The 25,666-nt window shown below is 33.2% G+C and overlaps 1 protein-coding gene across 1 annotated transcript in view; it reads left to right on the top strand.

The window, feature by feature from the left end:
• Positions 1-25,666, top strand: part of LOC149797858 (uncharacterized) — a 338,244-nt gene that overhangs the window by 227,308 nt on the left and 85,270 nt on the right. Inside the window, exon 16 of the mRNA XM_089960811.1 lies at positions 22,222-22,429. Within this exon, the coding sequence (XP_089816937.1) occupies positions 22,222-22,429 (208 nt within the window). The remainder of the gene's footprint in view (positions 1-22,221; positions 22,430-25,666) is intronic.

Genomic DNA, 25,666 nt, shown 5'->3' with positions numbered 1-25,666 from the left:
TCGCCAAGTTGTGATTGAATGATGTCACATAATCTGGTTAAGTGTAACTGAGGTTTTTATGCAGATCATTGAAAGCAAACAAGGGGTGGCTATGTTTAGTTTTTGTTTATGTGCTAAAGCAAGAAATTGGACAGGATGTTGCTCTCTTTGTTTTTGCACTATCTAATTTGCATAGAAAAAAAACCTTATTTCTCATTGCCCAATGTCCATTCCAAAGATATGCTTTTGGTCAGGGCATGTAAAAAGTCCAGATATGTTCCGTTACATAACAGAATTAAGACAGTTTCTATGCAGGTAGTTTTGTTATGCAGTTAACATCTTTTAGGAATTTCTGTAATTAAATTTTTCATACAAATTAGTTTTATACCAGATATGAAAATTAATTTTCCTCATTGCATCTTTTCCCATATAATCATGTAACTTAAGAGGACTGTAAACACCTCAGCAACAAAGCACCCCAATAATAATTTTCTTATCTCTCAGGTTTTACATTCACAGCTTCTAAATAAGACTGTAGTAGGATAATTAGCCATTTGTGGTAGCATCATTTTAATTGCAGCTTCATTGGAAATTTTACAATTTCCATGTCAGTACTTAATTAAATCTCTCTGTTTTCATTGATTGTTTGGGATGACACAAGACTTTGATGGCAGATTTGAAAGTATGTTTGATGATATGTAAATGTCTCAGTTAGGTAAGTCAGTCACTGTAATTGCATGCATATTTGTGGGTATAAGTTTTCATTGTATTGTGAAAGAAATGTTTTTGTTGGTATTTAAATTAATTCATTTGGAAAGGGTTTCTGTTCATCCCTAAAGTTTCTTTCTTAAATTCTGTATCTTCCAATTTTAGCACATGTAATCGGCACCATAATAGCTCATGTTGTGCTCCTGTTACATTAACTCTATACATAATTAATGTATATATCAACTGTTTTCACAGGGGGAAAATTGTTTGGGGGGTGTTAAAATGTGGTTTTCAGTTTCATTTGAAACAATAAAAGCTTTTAATGGTTTATGTCCCAGATTTATAACCAAATGTTCTTCCCTCATCACCTATAAAATATTTACCCTTGAATGGAATGTCTCTATAGTCTTTGACAGAGTCCTTCCAGCCACTGAAGCACTAATAAGGGATATAGTCATTGTAGACAAAGTTTAATTGCTAGCTATTTTTACATTAGGGTTTTGCTAAAATGCAAGATATTTAACTGCAGATTTAGAAGCAACACCATCTGGGTATCTAGGTCTTTTATAATCTAACATTCATGCCATTAATATAGTCATTTAATTTGTATGAGAGCTAATGTTATAAATTTGATAAATTCTGTTGGCTTGTATGCGTACTATATATATATATTGTTATGACTGTTTGCTACGGTTCTTTCAGTCATAACATATTCTGGGTTTACCTGGTACTGGCTTGAGGTGAAATGAATGTAGCATTTTGATTGGGATGTTTATTTTGATATTTCTGTACAATAAAAGGTTAGAATGACAGTGGAGGTTATAGAGAAGAATGAAGAAATGTGTGCTATTTATGTTGTAAATAAATACAGAATAAATTATGTTTTACTTTTTATTGTGTTCTCTTATTTCCTTTTTCTAATACAAGATCACAATTACATTGACATACACAATAATAATGACCATACATTTACTATACAACATAAGCAAACAAGGTTGTTTCTTTAATACACAAGAAGCAACGTTTTTAGCATAAACTAAATTTGATAAAATGAAGATCATGTTTTATTTATACTCTCTGTACCCTTGGAGAACCTCAGATTTTACACAAACATAAACATCGGGGAACACTGGCACCATTACAAACCTAGCGGAACACATTCCAGGCACAACATTTGATTAAAATACACTGTAAACAATTAGTAAGGCAACATAAAATATCATCATCTAATAATACATAAGTATCTAACAGTTACTCCAAACATAGTGAAGAGTTTAAATAATCATCACAATGGATGAAATGAGTGTCGGTTGATCTCATTCAAAGCCAACATGTGCTTTCAACGAAGGACTGTCTCATTAGGCAACATGATCATTGGAAACAAGGTACATGTACACAACATTTTAAATAACTGTACTAAACATATAGATAAGATAAAATTGTGAGAGTGGCAGAGCAATATATATATATATATATATATATATATATATATATATATATATATATATATATATATATATCCAGGCACTGAGGATATGCAGAATTTTCTCCATTGATGAAACATTCCTAAAAAGGTCTGAAGAGCTATTTAAACATTTAATTTACCGAGGCTACAACAAAAGACCTAATTGCAGAGGCAACCCAAAGGGCTAAACAAACAAACCATGATGACCTACTAAAATGTGGAAAGAAGGAACAGGCTGATAGGATACCATTTATCCTGACCTACCATCCAGACAACCCCAAAGTAGGTAAAATTATCAGGAAACACTGCCCCATTGTGGAATCGTCGGACGTACTAAAAGTTAATCCTCCCGAACAAACCTGTAGTAGCCTACTGGAGACCAAAAAACATCAAGGACATCCTAGTCAGAGTGAAGCTAATGCCAATCACTAATAAAGACCACCCTTAGTCAATCTGGCCCCTGTGGCGATAAAAGTTGCAAAACCTGTCAACATATGATAGAGACCAGGACATTTTCTAGCACAGCGACTAAAGAAACACTAAACACACAGGGTCCAAACAAAATGTGCAAAACAAAGAATGTAATTTATCTCATTACATGTAAGATTTGTAGCCTTCAGTATGCCAGAGAAAATGAAAAGCTGCACAAAAGGATCAACCTTCATAGATCTGATTGGATGACAAAGAAACTTACAGAAGCCTGGTTGCAGAACACTTCTCCCCATGCCACACTTTCAGCGATATAACATTTATTGCAATTGCTCACAACCCCAACTGGAGTTCTGAAACCAGGAAAGAAAAGGAATCTGCCACCTTAGAACACTGAAACCAAGTGGTTTAAACCAAGAAGACTAGAAAAAGACAGCCATGCACAAATGAAATTATTTATTGCAGCCGACACATTTTCTTTTAAATAATTCTCTACATTTGCTTAATAGCCTATAATTACTACTATAACAATGAAATATCTGGGATATAATTTATGCTTACACAAATTTACATATGATAAAACAACAGAAATCATTATGCTCATCAATTTCCGGGTCAATAAAAATATTTTCTAGCATCTGCAACAAGCTGAAATAAACTAGTTGAAATATAATACATTTAAGGGATTATTTTCTTCAGAAACTGCCATGTAAAGTTTTGCAAACACAATGGTTTTGTGTTTTATTTGTTTGTGTTGTACATGTTTTCTATTTGCCTTAAGAGTCGAAGGTGCTTAGGCTAGTTAGATACTAGTTATGTACTGTTCATTGTCAGTTTATATATATATATATATATATATATATATATATATATATATATATATATATTATTTGAGAGCAGGAATGTTAATTGTTTTTAATCCCAGACCTCTCCAATCCAAAACTTAAATGGTTGATTACTAACTTGTATCACAATATTACCCATTTTATATGATATCATAATAAGAGTGCAATGTTTATAAGATCTGAAATCAGCAAATTCTGAATTTTAGTTATTGTTTACAGAGTTTATTAAAGACACATGCCTGATCGTGTGCTAAAGCCAAACTTACCGCAAATGGAAAATTCCATTTTATATTTACATTGACCATTCTTTTGTGTACTGTTGTTATCTATATATGTTATCTATATACATGTATATGTTGTTATCTATATATCTGTTAAATGTTTATTGATTGAAATGTACAAATACTGAGGATGCAGATCAGCATGGTCAAGATGATACACTGTTGCAGTAAATCTGAAATGGATTGATTTCAACTGGGGAGGCATCTCAGATCTTTACTTTATTGCAGTAAATTTGAAATGGATTGATTTCAACTGGGGAGGCATCTCAGATCTTTACTTTATTGCAGTGAATTTGAAATGGATTGATTTCAACTGGGGAGGCATCTCAGATCTTTACTTTATTGTTAGTTACTATTTTTGGCTGATGTCATTCTCACAGCAAATCTGCTGACAAACTGTACTGACAATATCTGATGACATCACTGTATGCTACACACAGACAAAAATATAGAACTTAACTGTCTTGTCAATAAATATGCTGACCAGATAGTCACTTAAGAGCTTTTTCACTGAATTCACCAGAGTTAGAAAAGCCAGTAATCTTAAACTGAATTATGAGAATAATATCAAATAATTTCTTTTTTCGTATTTTTATGAAAGTTACAAAAAAAAAACATAAGTATCTAAATGTATTTTTTTTTCTTACCTGGCTTCAAAAATCCCTGTATCCACCATACATCCATCCTTCACCCATCTTTTATCATCCATCAATCAGTCAAAGTTCCCTGTATCCATCATACATCCATCCTTCACCCATTCTTTTATCATCCATCAATCAATCAAAGTTCCCTGTATCCATCATACATCCATCCTTATAATAATAATAATAATAATGACCTTATTTAAAGAGGGTAACACAATTAACTAAGATCTAATCTACCTTGAGGCCCTCATACAAAGGAATTTATTTATTTTAGCTGCATCTCTGAAGCCACTGGATATACTGGGTTTGGAAGAAGGAAACAGAGTGGGCATTTCTAATCTCAACTGGAATACTTTATAATTCCAGAGCAGAGTTCCAGAGTACTGGAAACTTTTTTAAAATAACTCCTTATTTGGTTTGGGAATTATATACTGTTTGGTAGACATGGATTGCAGGTGGGGAGTATTACCAGGTAGCCTATACTGGAATAGTGATTGTAAATATTCAGGAGCACTATTATGGGATATCCTGTACATTAATTTGGCTTTTCTCAAACAGATTCAGTCTTTAATAGGTAATATTTTTAACCTACCAGTTAAATTTTCCTTGCTTTCTTTCTGGATTGATATTATCCCAAATGCTCTTTTTTGAAGATGTGCCAGCTTTGCTATGTTTTTATCATTTGAATTACCCCATACTGTATTACAGTAGTCTAAATAGGGTTGTATGTAACTGTTATAAATAGTTTTCTGTGCCTTTCAGGGAGAAAATGTCTTATCCTACTGAGAAGTCATAAACTTGAATTGACTTTTTTACTGATATGTTTGATATGTTCAGTCCATGATAGGTTATTATCTACCAGAACACCAAGTAGTCTATCATGACAGACCATTTGCAAATTTTTATCCTTCCATGTCAGACATAGTTCATCACTATCAAGATTTGTCCTTCTTTGCCGTGTTGAGATAAGTAATATTTTAGTTTTACCAGTATTTACCACCATGCCATTGCATGTACACCAGTTTTCCAGTTTGTTTAGGGCATTCTGTAAAGAAATTTCGAGTTCATGCTTTGTGTTTTGGATGTCTGACAATGTTGTGTCATCTGCATAGAGATCTGTAGATGATATTGAGTCTCTTAGTAAAAGTGGTAGGTCATTAATAAATAAAATGAATAGTAATGGACCTAGAATTGAGCCTTGTGGTACTCCATATCTAATTGTTCCAGGTTCAGACAGAAAATTATTTATGTAAACATGTTGTGTTCTCTCACTTAAGTGAGAAGTAAACCATCTAATTGTTCTTTCATCACACTGGTAGATTTTCAGTTTCTTCAAAAGGATTTCATGATCCACCATGTCAAAAGCTTTCCTGAAATCTACAAATACAGATCCTATTATTCTACCTTGGTCAAGTACTTGAAGCCATTTATCAGTTAGGGAGATCAAGGGAGTCTCACAGGAATGTTTCTTTCTAAAGCCTGATTGATTAGGGTGTAACAGCAAGTGTTTAGTTAAATATGACATGAATGAGTCATGGACATGTTTTTCAATCAATTTTGACAAGTTTGGTAATACTGAGATTGGTCGGTAGTTATCAGCATCATCCTTAGAACCAGATTTGTGAATAGGAGTTACTTTTGCAGTTTTCCATATTTTGGGGACAGATGAGGTTGCAATACTTAAATTAATTATGAATGTTATGCTATCTACAATAGCAGAGACAGAAGATTTAATGAGTCGTGGACCAATCTGATCAAGTCCTGTAGCTTTCTTGGTATCAGTTCACTGAGAAATTTGTTAACAAAGTTTTTTGATACTGGTGGGATAGAGAAACATACTTCCTTAGAGATTTTGCTGCTGCAAAACTTTTTCAGTTCATTAAAGTAGTTTTCTATCACTGGTTCATTTAACTTTGTGGTAATGTTGGTGAAAAAATCATTGAAAACATTTGCAATGTTGGTGTCATCAGTGACTATGGTGTCATTTACCAGAAGTGAGTGAATTTTATTTGTCTGTTTTTTGTGCGTTCCTCCAGTGAGTTCATTTAAGACTTTCCAAATTGAGTTTTGTGTTGCTCTTTTTGTTTTCAAGGAATGACTCATAACATGTTTTTTTTAGGTATTTTAACCATACTTGTTATTTTATTTCTCCATACTTTATATTGTGCATGGTTTCCCATTGCCTTGAACTGGTCTCATGTTTTCATAGCATTTAGGATTTCAGTAGTAAGCCAGTTAGGTTGAATTTCAGTCTTTACTCGATGTACTTTCAGTGGTGCATGCTTAGATGCTACACCCATGAATGTCAGTCCACACCCTCATGGCTTCATCTATGTCATCCAAATTTTGGATCATATTCCATGGAACATTGAGAAATTGTTCTTCATTAAAAAATTTGAACGATCTTTAAGTGATCGTTTTGTATGTATTTTTCTTATTTTTCTTGCATTTAACCTTTCTTGTCAAAAAAGTAGGATAGTGGTCACTAAGACCAACATTCGGTACATTAAAAGAAGCCACGTTGTCTGGTAGGTTGGTATAAATGTGATCAATAAGAGTGCTAGATTTTTCTGCTACCCTTGTGGGCTCATTTACCAGCTAGTCTAGGCCTATTGATTCAATAAATTCCATCCATTTGTTCCTTATTTGAGTATTGAGAAGGTCCTTATTTATATCTCCGAGTATATATGTTTCTTTCTCCTGTGCAAGAACATTTTCCATTTGTTTCAAAAAGTATCATTCCAAATTGCTTTGAAGGAAGGTGGCCTATAAATGAAACCAACTAGGAATGATTCGCATTAATTTGAACAACTTCCACCCAGATACTCTCAATTTCATGTGACTCCAAGTCAAGTCGCCTTTCTACATTTACATCTTCCATAATGTAATGCAACAACACCCCCCCCCCCCCGATGTCTCTCTGTCTCTACATAATGGTTTATTGTAGCCTTGACAGTGAAATAGATCATCATTGTGGTTAGCATTTAGTTTGGTTTCATTGAGTCCTAAAACATGTATATTATTTTCCTTGGAAGACAACATTAACTTAATCTGGCCTATTTTTCCCACTATACCTTGTACATTTAAGTGACCTATGTTAAAACCTTTTGTATTTAGTTTCATATCAATTATATGTATGTCATCATGCAATTGGGCACTCACTGAGATTGTATCCATACTACTTTTATCATTCCAACATCCTATTTCTATATTTAAATGTTCATATATATTAGCATCTTCAAAGTCACATACAAACCCTGAAAATCCATTTATGTTTGCATCTACAATAGTATCTATTGAATAGTTTAAGAGTCGAGAGTCTCACTAGGTACATTTAGATTTGCTGTAAATGAAGCATTGAAACAGTACTCTTCATTATAGTGCCTGAAAATGGGGACATACATGTTAATATTTCTCAGTAGTTGGGAGGTTCCTTTTCTACTTAAATGAATTTTGGTAGAGACTAAGGTTGACATCTTGGTTCTGAAGAAAGAAAGACGTGTATTGTGGAATGTACTGTAGGTTGAAGTCTTCACATAGGCCAATTATCAGATCATTGATTTCTTTGGCCTTGGTGTCCACACGAGGAGGTAGTATTGATATCATTATTTTACATGTATTTGGGCTGCAATACCTAGCAGCATACAATAAACTTTCAAAATCTGTTCTGATTTGATTTAGTGACCTTCCCTCACAGGCATCATTTCCACCTACTAAAATAATAATTTGGTTGTATTTGGTTAGGTCACTGTTCATTATTCTGTCCATGATGTTGTTGATTTTTGCAATTCTTAGAGTCTGTACATCTGTTTTAAAAAGTCTCCTTGGTATTATACTTTTCAATATTGAGGAGCCAATTATTTGAGTCCTATCTTTTCTGGCTTGTGATGTCATGTGTTGGACTCTGGATTGTATTTCAGACACATATCTTGGAGGATGGAGTGCTGAAATTGGTTGTGTGAGTTGATTTTGACACATTTGTCTGAGCACTGGGAAATGCATTAGTTAGTGAAGGCAACATACTTATCTGAGTTGAGGGCCATGGGTGTACACTTATTGCTGTTGCAGGTGTGACACATGACTGAGAGGTGGGTACTGTTGTTTGCAATGCAGGATTACTTTGGGTATCAGTTTTTATTTGCATGGTCATTTTACATTTTCTTTTGGCTGGTACTGGGATTATCTGTGTCTGAGCATCTGATACTGTTGATATTTGGAAGTGTGTCTGAATTGCTGTTTCACATGATGTTACTTGGTCATTAACATTAAATAGTTACATTATAATAACATGTAATGGAATAAAAAATAACAATTAAAATAAATCAAATATAAATTAAATCAAATATACATAACAGTATATAATTAATTATATCTGGAAATAATTTGTATCAGACTTTTAAATAAATAGGCAAAAATGTTAGATTGTGTTCTTACTGTACCACATAAGAATGGTTAGTGAAACGGTCAACTGTTAGGTAATGTAAGCAAGGTGAATAATATCAGGCCATCTTTGGTCTCTTTTTTTTGTAGTATTGGGTGCTATATTGTTCACATCCCTTCCCAAACAGGATTTGTATTGGCTTAGCATTTACTTGATATTGCCTTTGACAGACATCCCAATATTTCCAAGCAAACTTCAGCTAAGAATTTATTATTACAAAATGGTCGCTTATGAACTTGAGATCCCATTATTTTCAAACACTGCTTGATTGCAGAAAAATTATGTTATTGAGTCATAATTGAGCTGATTGTAAGTTACATTTATTGAGTTCTTGCCAGAATATTTTAAGAGTGTGAAAGTCTAAAGTTTTGTTGAGGTATGGATCGATTGTGTGCTTTTCCCCAAAGACATGTATCATCAATCCAGGTGCTCAGGCTACCAGACTGGTTATTGGTATTGCTTCTTAAGTACAGTACCAAGTATGAAGACCAGTCTAGCATCACATTGTGCCAAGATGTCTGCAACATGAGATTGCTATAAAATTTAAGAGAAAAATAATAAGGCTCATCTGCCCTATTTGATAAAGTTAAAAAAATTTTATTGTAATAAATATTTACTTATTATTTGGTTGTTCACACTTGGAACACTGTACAAACATCATCATTAATATTCTATGCTTCTGCTTCAGCCCATTCACCCCACCTTACATCACCCCACTCCAATCTTACCTTTGTGGTAAATTTTACGATTGGAACTTGCTAAATATCCAGAAATCTACTGACAATTTGGGTAATTTTCAATGTTCTGGGCATACTTGACAGGTATTGGATTAAATGTACAGTCCCTAATCAGATTCCATTGAAAGTAGATGTTAGGGCAGCAACCAGAGATGAATGGATTTAATATATTTTTAATAATCATTCCTAATTTTTATTATCAAGAGGTATATAATTTTGAATTTTTTTTCAATCAGAACTTACCACAATCCTTTTCTAAAAATACTTTATTCCTACTGGTATATGCAGTTAAACAGTAAAGTTGGCCTTTTTTTCTGTTTTAAATTAGTCACATGCAAATTTATATGAATTTATGCAGTTATACATGTTTATTGTGATAATCCTTTGGCATCATATGTGGCCATATGACTAATTCAGTTGTTATGGGAGAGTCGACAAATTCAGTCTTAAATATGTTTTTAATTTCAAAATATTGTTCATTCCTTACAGTAAGGGTCACAATTAAACCTTGACAAATGTAAATTTTGTTTTGGAAAAAAGCTGGAAAAGATGGGAAGTTTCAGTTTTGAAAAGTACGAGAACCCTTTTATGATCAATAATGTATAGCAGACATGTAGAAGACCTGTAATGACACAGTGTTCCTTAAACGCCGTCATTTATTTATACAGTATATCAATATATGATAGGTGAAGTGTACATAAGACACCTTATAGTCTTAAAGAAAAAACAATAGAGAAATATCCTACAAAAATGTTCAACTATTCAACTAGTATATGATAATTAAATGGTACAGGTTTATATCTTTGACAATCCTTATGTCACCCTCCCCTGGATGAGGTTAGTTGAGGTAGGCCTTTTGAGAAGCATACAGTATCTATGAGGCGAATCACCAGTTCAACTGAATGACAGATTTGACAAGGTCAAATATCCGACATGCACAAGAGGCAGAATTGCTAGTACTAGTGAGTGACAGAAGATCTGACATGCACTATCTATGAGGTAGATTCGCCAATACAACTGAATGACCTGTTTGTCAAGGTAGAGTTGTCGATGTTTGAGGTGGACTCATGATGCATTAGTGGCAAATACTGTTTGGAAAAGATGTGGCATGTGTAGTCTGTTAGTCTGGGTGCCATCTCCAGAGAAAGTGAAATTAGTTTGCTAATGGAATGTTAACAAGAAGATGTAAAGATGGAGGGTAAGCCAAATGTAATAGAACTGGTGGGGCAACTAAAGCCAGTCTACTCTCCACCATGGTCACTTGAAAATGACAGACGCTATCTGGTTTTTCAGTTCTGACACCCTTTCCTGTCTCTGATTGGCTGATAGCTGAAACCCACATTGTGGGCATCTTCTGAACAGACCTTGCCTCCCAGGCATGGTAGAAAATCCTTATTTGTGTACACATCATTTAAATACATTAAATACCTACTGTTAATAAACAGATAACCAGTCCAATCTAATGTTTTACTGATAAGTATAGAATGTCACTGAAGAAAAGGGTTGGGAAGATGTTAACCAGCTTGAGAGGGAAATTGTTTTTGTTGTCTGTGTCACCATGATCTGAGTGACTTAAACAAGAATGTGCTAATTAATGGAATTAAAACATTACTGATTATTGCTCTGTCTACTAAAAAATGAGGGGCTGGGTTAAGAAATTCTTAAAGAAATTATAATTAAGTCAGAAAAACAAAATCTCTTTTTGGCATAAAAAATACAGATTTTTTTGTATGAATTACCGTAATTATAAATTATCACATCACACAAACAAAACACTATCATCATCAAATCAACTCACTCTAAAGCAAGGTCAATATTAGTAGGAATCAGTTGGAATGTTTTTCCTAACATTGTATCATAAACTGAACTTTTAAGGTTACAAAAATGTGAAACTGTAGAAAGAATTATTATGTAAGAAAGTGTATGCTGCATGTATCAGTGAGTCCGCTGGATGCATTCCAGTTCAGTTTGCCACAATTTTTATTACTACAATTTGTGCAAGAGAACTACTTTGCACTGGCTGAAAAACTGTTTGAGTCAAATACTTGCAACGAGGTTATTGCAATTTAACTGCAAGTTTTTTGCAAAAGTAAGCAAGAAACCTTGCAGATTTTTAAGGAATCCTGGTTATTTAGACAACCAATTAAAAGTAAGCAAGAAACCTTGCAGATTTTTAAGGAATGCTGGTTATTTAGACAACCAATTAAAAGTAAGCAAGAAACCTTGCAGATTTTTAAGGAATCCTGGTTATTTAGACAACCAATTAAAAGTAAGCAAGAAACCTTGCAGATTTTTAAGGAATCCTGGTTATTTAGACAACCAATTAAAAGTAAGCAAGAAACCTTGCAGATTTTTAAGGAATGCTGGTTATTTAGACAACCAATTAAAAGTAAGCAAGAAACCTTGCAGATTTTTAAGGAATGCTGGTTATTTAGACAACCAATTAAAAGTAAGCAAGAAACCTTGCAGATTTTTAAGGAATCCTGGTTATTTAGACAACCAATTAAAAGTAAGCAAGAAACCTTGCAGATTTTTAAGGAATGCTGGTTATTTAGACAACCAATTAAAAGTAAGCAAGAAACCTTGCAGATTTTTAAGGAATGCTGGTTATTTAGACAACCAATTAAAAGTAAGCAAGAAACCTTGCAGATTGTTAAGGAATGCTGGTTATTTAGACAACCAATTAAAAGTAAGCAAGAAACCTTGCAGATTGTTAAGGAATGCTAGTTATTTAGACAACCAATTGCATTAAACAAAAATATCATTATACAGATTATTAAAACGATGCTACAAAATCAGTTCACATTGTTATTATTTCAATAACAATCCCCCTGATATACTTGCTGTTTCAATTCCTCATTAAGAAAATTACACAAATGATAAAATCAATTTGATGTATTTATTATTTCATACCAAAGCCATTAAAATAATGAGAAATGCTAGAAAGAATGTAGTGATTACTGCATTTATCCATGATGAGAGCTGGACAAAGTTTGTAAATGAGCACGCTAACTGGAAAATTGAACTTGCTGATGGGATATTTTCTTGAAACTGTGTTATATTGTTTTTATAAATAGTTCAGTTTGCTTTCTTTCAGACTGTTTTGCACATTCAAATCTTGTATTAAGAATTAACATTATCAAAAAGATGTCTGATAATACAGGTAGATATGAGGAAGAAAAAAAGAAATGAAGGGTTTCATTTGATAGCTATACGTTGCATTGATAAAATGAATTATTAAGATGTGCATGCAGATAGATAACAGACTGATCAGTCAGACATTAACAATAATGAAAGCTTGGAAATGAGAGTGGTTTTGTAATGACTTATTTATTTTACAAACCTTAATAATTTAAGAATACTATTTTTCATCCTTTTAATTAAATAGACCTGTGTATCCTGCCAGTGTCCACTGGTATTGGAAAATGTTTTTGTAGATTGTGTGAGACGGAAGTGCTTTAAAGTGAACTCACTGAGGCAAATTTAAGATGATGTATTGCCTGAGACTTTTTTGTGTGCAGTTCTTCATTTTTACAGTTTCAGAGTTTTGTATTAAATGGCACCATATAACCATTATTTTGCTGAGGTGCCATTAAATGTTGCTACCTACCTACCTTTATAACTTACATACATCCATCCATTCATCCATCCATCCTTCCTTCCATCCATCCATCCATCCATACAGACAGACATACATACATTTGCTGAACAGTACATGTCAGTCCTCCATAATAAACAGTAGATGATAAACACTGTGATGTTTTGGTACATCTATTGTGCTTTTATAAAAGTCACCAGGGCTCAAAATTACTAATGAGCCACTTTTATTTCCAAATTGTCACAGAATAAGGCAAGAAATAAATTGGTTTCACCTTAGAATTATTTGATCATTTTCATCGTACATGTGTACAATGTTACCTTGGGTGGATAATTGTTTTTCTAGGTAAGCAACTGCACTAGCATGTATCTCATCATAGATCACTTGTGGCGAGAGTTACTAAAAGCAAGGGTCTTTTACCCTGACTAATACTCACTCTCCTGTAGATTTAAGGCAAGTTCCATTTCTAACTGACACACTGGTCTTTGGATCTTGTCAAGGAGTGAATGTTCTCCATTTGTGTTCTCCAGCCTTAGGGGTAAGTGTTACATTTGTATTTTATTTGATATGTGAAGCATATTCAGTTTTTAATGTCATATCGTGAAATGATGCCTTTACTACTATGCAGATTTTAAATATTGTGAACTTTTTAATTACAAGTTACTATTAGAGTTTAATTTAGTAGCATGTATCTTCTGAACCTATTATTCTATCCAGTTTGGTTTATTGTAGCTGTTTAGGGCTGTTGGAAGCTGTTTAGGGCTGACTGTGCTGTCTAGGGCTGTCTGTACATATGTTTATACTTACGTCTGTATGCATGGTGGATCCATGAAGGGTGGGCATGGCCAATACAAGTGTGCCAACCCAATTTAGGAGAACTGTGTGTTGTCGGTGCATATGTGCGTGTGAGTATCTCAAGCTATCTGTGTGGCAGTCTGTGTCGATATGGGAGATGATGTAACCATCAAGGCCATACAAAGACAAAACTGCTAGTTTGTAAACTTGTGCACAAGGTGGATCCATGAAAGGTGTATGGCCAATACAAGTGATGGCCAACCCAAGAATTCGGGAGAACTGTGTGGTTTGTCAGTGGATACATTTGCAAGTTTTACAAATATTTATGAATCATACTGCTGTACAAATGACTGAGTCATGTTTGTTTCAATTGGTTGTTGTTTCAATTGAGTACAATTGAGTCATTTTGATTACATAAGATTATTTGAATCTTTTATTTGATTACATGAGATTATGTGAATCTCTTTCATTCCAGAAGATTATTTGAATCTCACTTTCATTGGATCTTTATTTTCATTCCAGGAGATTCATTGAATCTCACTTTCATCACAAAAGATTATTTCAATCTCATTCATACATGAGAATACATGAATCATTTTTAGTTTACCAATCTGTGAATAATTGGATATAGTATTTGAATGAGACGTATGTTTGGAGCGTGAAAGAATCACTGTATTTGTAGTATATATGTATATTTATTAATTCATTTTATAAATTTTCATCTTTCATCACATTGTGTTTTGTTGTCATTCAATCCAAGGATCCATTCAGGTCTATCCTGTTACACAAATGCATTGTATGAGTTATGTCTTGAATACTAATCTCTTGTTTCACCTTAAAATCAATAACCTCCATCTAAACAACCTTTTATGAGGCGAGTTTTGAGAATTCGCTAGCTCAGCACAATTTAATAGACCTGAATGTTTGCCAGGCAGTTAATTTCATCAGCATCATTTTTTATTGAGGCACCTACTCGTCAACTACCTGTGGCTGTTTTAGGAGTTGAAAGTTGATGAATCTCTATACTTACAAATATTACAATTTAAATGTAACTGATGGCAAATGATTTAACACTTGTTTGCTAATTAAGTCTGGAATAATTGTCAGTTAAATGTTTGTGAGGTTTTTTTAAAAACATTGTTCACTTTTTGGATAAATTTAATTACCTTTATTTTCAAAATAAATGACTTCTCAAAGATCATTAAAAATATTACTTCAAAATCTTGAGGCAGATATGACATTTACCTATGAAAACTTTGTGTATTACATAGCTGCTATTTGCATTTGAATGTGAATATGTTCGAGTGTTAATAATTGATTCACAACAAAACATGATTTCCTTATTTCTAAAACTAGGGACATTTAATTCATGAAACAATAACTGTCAACATCAAAGAGTTATTTTGTATTGTTCTCTTTGTTAAATATTCATGCCACAGTTTAATTGCAAATAATAGTGACGATTTTGTTTGGTCATCCTTGAACAAAACCTCAGGAATTTCAAGTTTACTACAAAATGTTGGAACTCACAATTCCATAATGACCATATCTGTGAAACAAAACTTTTCATGTACTGAATACTCCTTGTGCTCACGTCTAATGCCATCATTGATCACATCTGCAAATTTGTTACAATAAACTGCTGGTTAATGTTTGATCCATGTACTTTAATTATGCTTCATGCACATATTTAGAACAGTGTGCAATTAGTCAATTGAAATGAGCTGACCTGACACACTATTATGGCTGCTAGCATATACATGTACATGGGTAGGATTTGCATGCCTTTTAACATTTGAGTTAGAACTTAGAATTGTTTTTCATAAAATGTGTCAAAAATGTATGATTTCTTATTAAAGGTGGTGAATTTCATCAAGATGATCTGATTTTTCAGGCACTACTGTTTTTGATCAAATAAGCAATATACTCCAAATTTTCATTCCACTCAAATTTTATTTGATTTGATACTGAAGATGTAATTGAGATGATAATACAAAGCAAGTCTACTTGTTATTTATTGCAACAATACAACAAATACTTCCTCGGATAGAAGATCAGAACACTGGCGACACTGAATTAGGTTCTCAGAAACACTTGCAGACATAGCTATAATGGTAGATTAACACTTTTCACATTTAAATATATGAGGGCATATAACATTTATTATGATTACACTGAAACCATATTTAATGATTACACTAAAAAATGAATTTCACTTTACAAAATGTATTTAATTGGTATATGTTACTGAAAGTGTTGCCACTGAGGAGGCATTATTAACATTTTCATGGATTGAAATCTTGTCAATAATTGTTATTACAGTTTACTGAGAGTTTAAATTTTTATACAAAACTGAACAAAATATGACTTCTTATTAAAAGTTGAAAATTTCATGGATGTTCAATAATATTTCAGGAAGTAACTTTTGTTTTCAGTGATAAAATGAGTAATACAGCAACATTCATTTATTAGTTTGAAAAAGAAAAGGGATCCACACAAGGCCCTGCATTATAAGCAGGTCTGTGAGCTATCTGGGGAGAGGCATAAATACGAAATAAAATTACAGAAATATCCACTGTGGCAAGTTAATAGAGATTTAAACTTGCAGATCATTAAATGTTATGAACTGTACATGTACTCTCTCCCCATCTCTCTCAGAACTTTATATTGGTAGAGCTGAAATTTTGAACTTGTTCTGGGTCACACATACTCATCAATTTGCAAACAGTTTACACCATGTTCTGCCATTGTTTAACTCATTTGGTCCTATAGGTTTTTGTCATTTTCACCTGAAATTCGAGTGGGAAAGACATTTGGGGGGCTATTTCTGAACACATTGTAATACATCGGCTTTCAACAGATTTTCCACAAGACTAAAGCCTAGTTGAGACTAATGTCTAGTTGTATTATAAAATAGAAACATCATTTTCCATTGGTTATTTTGCTTTCACATAACCAGAAGGGTAAAAGTTGAAGTTCTTTTTTTTCTTTCTTTTTTTTTTGCTTAACGGACCCATTATTTTCTTATGGAGACCACTCTTTATTCCAAATGCCCACCTTATCCTAGTTTTTGCAAAGGTTCACCTGTCCATGTGCAGTTCAGACCAGTCTGCCTTAGATCTCAGTCCAAAAGGTCTAAAATCCAGACACAAAATCGCATTCCAACCACGAGCAAATTTAAGTGAAAAAAAAACGGGTCCAAAAAATGAGGTTTTTCCCTCTGTATTTTGTAGTGCAACTAGAACTTCCAGATTATTTAGTATCATTTTAGAGCTATATCTGTCTATTTTTTTTGTAATACCACCCATGTTGGTGTGTTTTAAATGACCTTAATGCTGCAGAGCTTGGAAATAGGGTACATATATGCAGCTTCATTACGCCTACAGACGGGATTGGGGCCGAATCAGTTAATCAAGTTTATGGAAATTTATTAGAAATTGTCAAAGAATGGCTCTTTTTGTAACTTATGTGCAATACTGATGCACAAATGAAGAAATAAGTAATACTCAAATTTGGTGATGTCACCAAAATTCTCTCATTAACTCATTTGGCCCCAGAGGTTTTTGTCATTTTTGCCTGAAATGCACATAGGAAAGACATTTGGGGGGCTATTTCTGAATACATCATAATACATCGGCTTTCAACAGATTTTCCATGAGACTAATGCCTAGTTGTATTAGAAACATGTTCCATTGGTTATTTTGCTTGTGCATGAGCAGAAGGGTAAAAGTTGAAGTTCTTTTTTTTCTTTCTTTTTTTTTTTGCTTAACGGACCCATTATTTTCTTATGGAGACCACTCTTTATTCCAAATGCCCACCTTATCCTAGTTTTTGCAAAGGTTCACCTGTCCATGTGCAGTTCAGACCAGTCTGCCTTAGATCTCAGTCCAAAAGGTCTAAAATCCAGACACAAAATCGCATTCCAACCACGAGCAAATTTAAGTGGAAAAAAAACGGGTCCAAAAAATGAGGTTTTTCCCTCTGTATTTTGTAGTGCAACTAGAACTTCCAGATTATTTAGTATCATTTTAGAGCTATATCTATTTTTTTTGTAATACCACCCATGTTGGTGTATTTTAAATGACCTTAATGCTGCAGAGCTTGGAAATAGGGTACATATATGCAGCTTCATTACGCCTACAGACGGGATTGGGGCCGAATCAGTTAATCAAGTTTATGGAAATTTCTTAGAAATTGTCAAAGAATGGCTCTTTTTGTAACTTATGTGCAATACTGATGCACAAATGAAGAAATAAGTAATACTCAAATTTGGTGATGTCACCAAAATTTTCTCATTAACTCATTTGGCCCCAGAGGTTTTTGTCATTTTTGCCTGAAATGCGCATAGGAAAGACATTTGGGGGGCTATTTCTGAATACATCATAATACATCGGCTTTCAACAGATTTTCCATGAGACTAATGCCTAGTTGTATTAGAAACATGTTCCATTGGTTATTTTGCTTGTGCATGAGCAGAAGGGTAAAAGTTGAAGTTCTTTTTTTTCTTTCTTTTTTTTTTGCTTAACGGACCCATTATTTTCTTATGGAGACCACTCTTTATTCCAAATGCCCACCTTATCCTAGTTTTTGCAAAGGTTCACCTGTCCATGTGCAGTTCAGACCAGTCTGCCTTAGATCTCAGTCCAAAAGGTCTAAAATCCAGACACAAAATCGCATTCCAACCATGAGCAAATTTAAGTGGAAAAAAAACGGGTCCAAAAAATGAGGTTTTTCTCTCTGTATTTTGTAGTGCAACTAGAACTTCCAGATTATTTAGTATCATTTTAGAGCTATATCTGTCTATTTTTTTTGTAATACCACCCATGTTGGTGTATTTTAAATGACCTTAATGCTGCAGAGCTTGGAAATAGGGTACATATATGCAGCTTCATTACGCCTACAGACGGGATTGGGGCCGAATCAGTTAATCAAGTTTATGGAAATTTCTTAGAAATTGTCAAAGAATGGCTCTTTTTGTAACTTATGTGCAATACTGATGCACAAATGATGAAATAAGTAATACTCAAATTTGGTGATGTCACCAAAATTCTCTCATTAACTCCTTTGGCCCCAGAGGTTTTTGTCATTTTTGCCTGAAATGCGCGTAGGAAAGACATTTGGGGGGCTATTTCTGAATACATCATAATACATCGGCTTTCAACAGATTTTCCATGAGACTAATGCCTAGTTGTATTAGAAACATGTTCCATTGGTTATTTTGCTTGTGCATGAGCAGAAGGGTAAAAGTTGGAGTTCTTTTTTTCCCTTTTTTTTCTTGCTTAACAGACCCATTATTTTCTTATGGAGACTGCTCTTTATTCCAAATGCCCACCTTATCCTAGTTTTTGCAAAGGTTCACCTGTCCATGTGCAGTTCAGACCAGTCTGCCTTAGATCTCAGTCCAAAAGGTCTAAAAATCCGGACACTAAATCGCATTCTGACCACAAGCGAATTTTGGGTGGAAAAAAACGGTCCAAAAAATGAGGTTTTTCCCTCTGTATTTTGTAGTGTAACTAGAACTTCCAGATTATTTGGTATCATTTTAGAGCTATATCTATTTGTTTTTGTAATACCCCACGTAGGTGTATCTTAAATGAACTTGATGCTGCAGAGCTCGGAAATAGGGTACAGCCTCATCATGCCTACAGATGGGATTGGAGCCGAATCAGTTAAAGGAAAAGTTAAATCTGGATCCACACTATTCAGTTTAAAGACAAATCACACTGTTGTCTTTTGTGCATTCTAAAAATTTACAACATAAAATGATGTCATACTTCATATGTCATGTACCTATTGTAGGCTTTTCTTGACTTAAGTATTATTTGCTATGGCAAGCAGACTGTTTTCATCTTTTTGTTACAAACAGAAATAGATGGCTAAATAATGAGCAAAAATGCCCCAAAAAACCAGACAAATTTAAACTGCATTGGAAAAAAGTTACTTGCTAAGAACAATGCCTGGAATTTATAAAAACATTGTGCACATACTCTGGTTAAACTCTAAATGCTGATGTTTCATTTTCTAAAGTTCAAGAACTGACCAGGCAGTTGTTGCAGATTTATTTTGAATTATAGCATTAAGCTAATTTCCTGGGTGTACTTAATTGGGTGATACAATCTGATGTTGAGTATGATAGACACTTTAATGTATTACCCACAATCTGTAGTTAAGAAATTAGTATTATTCATTTTATGAGGATAATGTACTTGCTATAATGAATGCACATTTACGTTCATGAACAGTGTCCTCATTACCTGTATGTACGGGGGCCCAGAGTGGCCGAATGGTCTAAAGCGCTCACCATTATGGATCACTGCCATCTCACCTGTGTCTGCGTGGGTTCAAGTCCTGGGTTCAGCCAATGTGGGTATGTGAGAAAGCTTGCCAGTAGCTTCTTGTGGGTTGGTGGTTCTCTCCAGGGTTTATCCGGGTTCTTCCTCCACCATTAATACTGGCTGCCATGTATAGCCTACCCTGTGCTGAAAAATGGTGCTAAACCCTACAACAACATATATGTACATAATGTACAGGATTAACTCACTTTGTCAGTAATGAGAGCTTTGCACCTTGGAGGCTTGCAAAGTGAGAAAGACATAAGGTGGGGTATGAATGGATAAACCAATAATTGGACAGATCTGTATTTGAGGATGAATATCATAAATTTATCAGTACATGGGGTAATTTATACTATTTATTATCTTTGAGAATTTTTATTGAACACTATTCTTGTGAAAAATTATATGTACAGTTGATCTCATTGTTCTTGCATGGTGGCAATAAATATTAAATTTAACAAAGATTTTTCAAAATGCTGTTGCGTGTGTGTGGAATATAAACACAAGTAATTAATTTGCTGTGCAGAATAGAAGAGAAAATTATCAATACTCATTATTTTTGTTAGCTTCAGTTTGTTTCAATACAACTTTGTAATACAAGATTTATTACATGCACCTGGTGATGCAAAGTCAAATAAATAAGGCAAACAAAAAGTTCAATGATTTGCTAAATATTATTAGTCATTATTGATTAGTATAGTTAAGAAGACAAACATTATGACAATGCAAATATAAAATGATCATGAAAACTTAATAGGAAAGAAATACCATTTGCAATCTTACATAATTATGATCTGGGCAAGAAGTATGAATAAAAAAAGAATGATTTTTTTAACATTGCAACTTATACAAAACATTCATTTGTTCAATATAATTTAAATATAATTGTTAATTAAATCCTAGACATCAAGTCGAGAATAAACTTCATTGTTTTGGATTTGATACAAAAAATTGATTTGACACTCAAAATATGTTTGTGTGTAACGCTATCTACATCACAGCTTAAAATAGTATTGATATTATATCTGTAAGGAGAGATAACTCTACACTCACATAATGGCAGTCATTTACCATATTTTGTGGAAGTGTTTCTCATGAAGACGAGTAAAATACTAATATTATGATTATTTTGCAACTAGGTGTCATCTCACTTTATTGTAGATTGTGTCATACTGTGCTTTATGGAATATCTCATCAAACCCAAAATCTACAGAAGCAAGATACATTGGATTTTTTTCTTTGTAAATGACCATAATGACCATCACTGTTGTCCTTTAAATAAAAGAAACATTCAACTTGGTTAATATTTATTGATATTGCTTTATTCAACCTTCTTTACTTGATTTATATGAAAAATGTCATCAAACACAAATAATCAAAACTTGCATTTATAAATGTCAAATGCTTGAGGCACAGTTCCTGTAACTAAATGTTAAACACAAAAAATCAATACTTGCATTTATAAATGTCTTGTGCTTTAAGTTACTGTCTCATGTAACCATATGTTAAACACAAGCAACCAATACTTGCATTTATAACTGTCATGTGCTTAAGGCACTGTCTCATATAATCAAATGTTAAACACAAACAAATGACACTTGCATTTATTAATGTTAAATGCTTAAGTCACAGTTTGATGTAACCAAACGTAAACACGAACAACTGATACTGTCTCATGTAACCAACTGTAAAACACAAACAATTATGATATTTGCATTTATAAATGTGTTCCTAAATTGCTTGGTAAAACCATGACAACCATGACAAACTTATGTATTTGTATTTCCAACCAAAAATACCAAAGCTGACTCACATATGTCATTGCTAAAGTATCATAGAACTGGTAAAAATTATTTAACTTGTATATGAAATTTTAAGTCAGATTGTAGGATGGTTTTAGTAAATATAACAAGTTGTATTACACTTTGCTAACAATTAATGGAATGTGATATTTATTATTACAGAAGCAGCAAGAGGTAGCGGAAATGACTGGGGGATACATGTCTGATTTGATGACAGTGTCAAGCACAGACAGCGAGGATGATGATGAAGAAAATGGTGACAGAGGGAACTGGCGAAGGAAAGTTGAATTCATTCTGTCTTGTTTGGGATATGTTGTAGGGCTGGGGAATATCTGGAGATTTCCATTTTTGGTCTACAGAAATGGTGGAGGTAAAGAGATCTTCAGTTACATACTTTCTACAACAACATCAACAACAACAAAATTTTCTGGCTTTAAACCTTTACATATTTCTACGGTTCCTCTTAAAATTGTCTTCTCTTTTCATATCCTTAAATGAAATTGTCTTGAAGATCCAAGCAGGCCCCATGATTCCAAAACACCTAGTGCAAAACTTTTAAATAAAAAAAATAGTTTCTGTTGTCCCTTAAAATTATACCAGAATTAAAAAAATATCAAATTTATCAAAACTTTAATATATTTTTATACCTGGGAATTTTCAGTAAAATTAAGAAACATTGAGTGGATTAGCGATTTAGGTCATCTAAGCACAAATTCATATATTGTATTTGAACACTAACTTTGGTCAAGTATTTATCTGGCTATAGAACCTTGATATTAAATGAATTTTGCTTGAGCAAAAAACTAATAATTGAATTAAAATTCTGTTGAAGGATACCTATATACCGTATTGACCACATATGTTGGGACACAATTAAACAATTCTTTTTTTCCTGTCCCAGAACTTACGATGAAAGTTTTTTCACCTCTGTCATATGTCCCAAGACTTAAAAAAACAAAATAAATCTGTGTTGAATTTATGCCCTCCCCAATGCATGTTGCAGTAAAATAGATAAACAAGACACTTATTGGATTAAAAAAATAAAGAAACAAACCTTGTACTGTTATCATTTATTCCTTTTTTTCATCACGTGCATCACAATATATCTATGAACCCCATATATGTAAAGTAGGCATCAATACTGTAGCATTTATTGCTATGTCCAATAACAAACAACACATTGTTCATTGATATGAACATTGAGAAACAAATCATGTTTAGTTGTACTCAAAGATTTGAATATGTTATTCAGCTGAAAATTGGATCCAACAAAATAGCAAATGAGAGGGAAATAATCAACCTATTGCTTGAAGATAACTGCCATTAACACATGACACAGTGTTAGGTGCAAAATAACCAAGATTAAATTATATCCAGGTACACTATATGACAATATCTCCTAAATAAAAATAATTATTTGAAAATCTTTTTCCTAGCATGGGTTATTAAACGTATTATTAAAGCAAGTTATTGCTGTGTATACTATTTACCCACAGATGTCAGTGCCCATTTGTATTAATTATAACTTCAGATGCCAAGCAAGGTGGTGAATAAACAACTACTGTAGCAGCAAGCAGTAAACTCATAGTTTGAACTTACCAACAGGACATCGAAGATAAAGGTTATTTATATTACAAAGCAGACCAACTTTGGATACTTTTAAGCTAATTCTTCTCTCTCAAAATGATATCAATACAAAGGTTATTTTGTTACAAAGCATGCTAACCCCAGATGCTGACTTTGGACTTTGGATTCCTTTAAGTGTGCTGGATTTTTTAATTATTTTTTTTACAAAGTCAGCCGAAATATGCAAGCTAACTTTGGTTCCTTTTCACCAGTATTCACAGGAATTGTGAAAATAAATTTAAATAATGGAACAATTTTTAAAGTGTTAAAGTGACAAAATGTAGTGCTTAGTGCATGGACATTGATGATTCAGCATTGCCCAGCAGATTTTGAGAAAATAAAATCATTTGATGAATTCATGAAGGCCAGAAGAGAAGATAATTTCTCCAATATGGATGAAATTCTAGTGTAATTTGATCTCATTTCTGGATGGACTGATGATAAGATAGGGGTTAAAAGTGTATGAATTATGATGTCTGGTGCAGATTTTTAAACCTCTGACTTTTAATATAGTCCTTGCAGTTTCCACCTTCGGATATATGTTGCCTCTAACAATAATTTTTCATGGCATGAGAAAGCTGAAAATTGTTCATGCAATGAAAGGATGGATACATATTGATGTGTACAACCAAAGGCTAAGGGTCATACTGGACATGGAAGCCATAGTCAGCATCTTGTTTACAATATATCCACTACATTCCCAGACAGTTTTGTGGGGCAGGTTTGAGACTCAAAAAGTGTGTTTTGAGGTCTCAAGAGGGGTTGGTAGGGATCATTGCATCTTTTCATATGTCTGTAGAAAATAATTAGAATGAAAATAATTGTTTCCTTTGTTACCATTAATACACTTAGAAAAATACAGTTTCTAGACTAAACATGGTCAAATATCATCACCACACATTTACACTTATGTTTAGGTGCTTAATAAATGCAAGTAAAGAGTGAAGACAATAAGCTTTGAAAAATTTAATAAATATTTCTCCCTAGTAAAACAAGGTAAAATTGAGAAAAAGACCTTAGTTTTACAAATCCAATCCAAAAATAATCTAAAAATTAAAATAAAGAAGTCCTGGAAATAAAAAGTCCTAAATGAATCTGAGTTGGAGTCCTGATAAAACAAATCAAAGATGGAGGACAGTGATGTATGCAGTGGTCAGTGTTGTCCTGATGTGTCAACAATTCCTTGTTAAACCACAGAAAATAATCCAGTTTTGAATTCCAAATAAAATTTCAATAAATGTCTTTGTCCAAGAATTCTGTATGAGCACTTAAATAGTCCCAAGGAAAAGAATTAATAATTCCATAAAATAGAATTTCAGGTCAAACTAGTCACAGCAAAACACCTTAAAGTGTTAATGGTTTATAGTCCAACTGACTAAATTCTCTGTGGAAAAAGGTTATACACTAATTTAAGATGCAAAACAGATTCCCGTATGAGGAAGGGTCACATGATCATGTTTCTAGAACCACATAGAAGCTCTACATGCCTGTTATCACATTTCATTCTATGAATCTTATACTTAGAAAGAAAAAAATAAATTTTAAAAAGTTTCTAAATCAAGATCAGGATCTAGGTCATCAATTACATACAGTTTCTATTATTAGGTGTTTATGAGAAAAACAGGTCAAACTTGTTACAAGATGAAGCCGGGTTGTGACTGGATTAGTGAAGACACCCAAAGCAGCTGCATTAATAAGATGTTTATTTATAAATGAAAATTAAATATTAACAAATCTGACACCATTATAAACAAAAAGATAAGGAAAATTATAAAGTTCCTAACATGGAACTATCAACAACAAGTAACTCGATGAGAAAACTCAAACATGAATTTAATGAATGGAATTTTAAACAAACGTGACTTTCGTCCTATCACCGATCAACAAATAAAAGTATATGATCTACACCCTAATATAAACAAGGTCTTATTAAATACCAAGGGATATAGGGATATGTATGAATTTATGAATCTATCGCTCA

Source organism: Sinohyriopsis cumingii, chromosome 6 (genome assembly GCF_028554795.1).
Source record: "Sinohyriopsis cumingii isolate HCF-2022 chromosome 6, ASM2855479v2, whole genome shotgun sequence".
Classification (NCBI taxonomy): domain Eukaryota; kingdom Metazoa; phylum Mollusca; class Bivalvia; order Unionida; family Unionidae; genus Sinohyriopsis; species Sinohyriopsis cumingii.
This window is presented reverse-complemented; position numbering and strand designations above follow the sequence as displayed.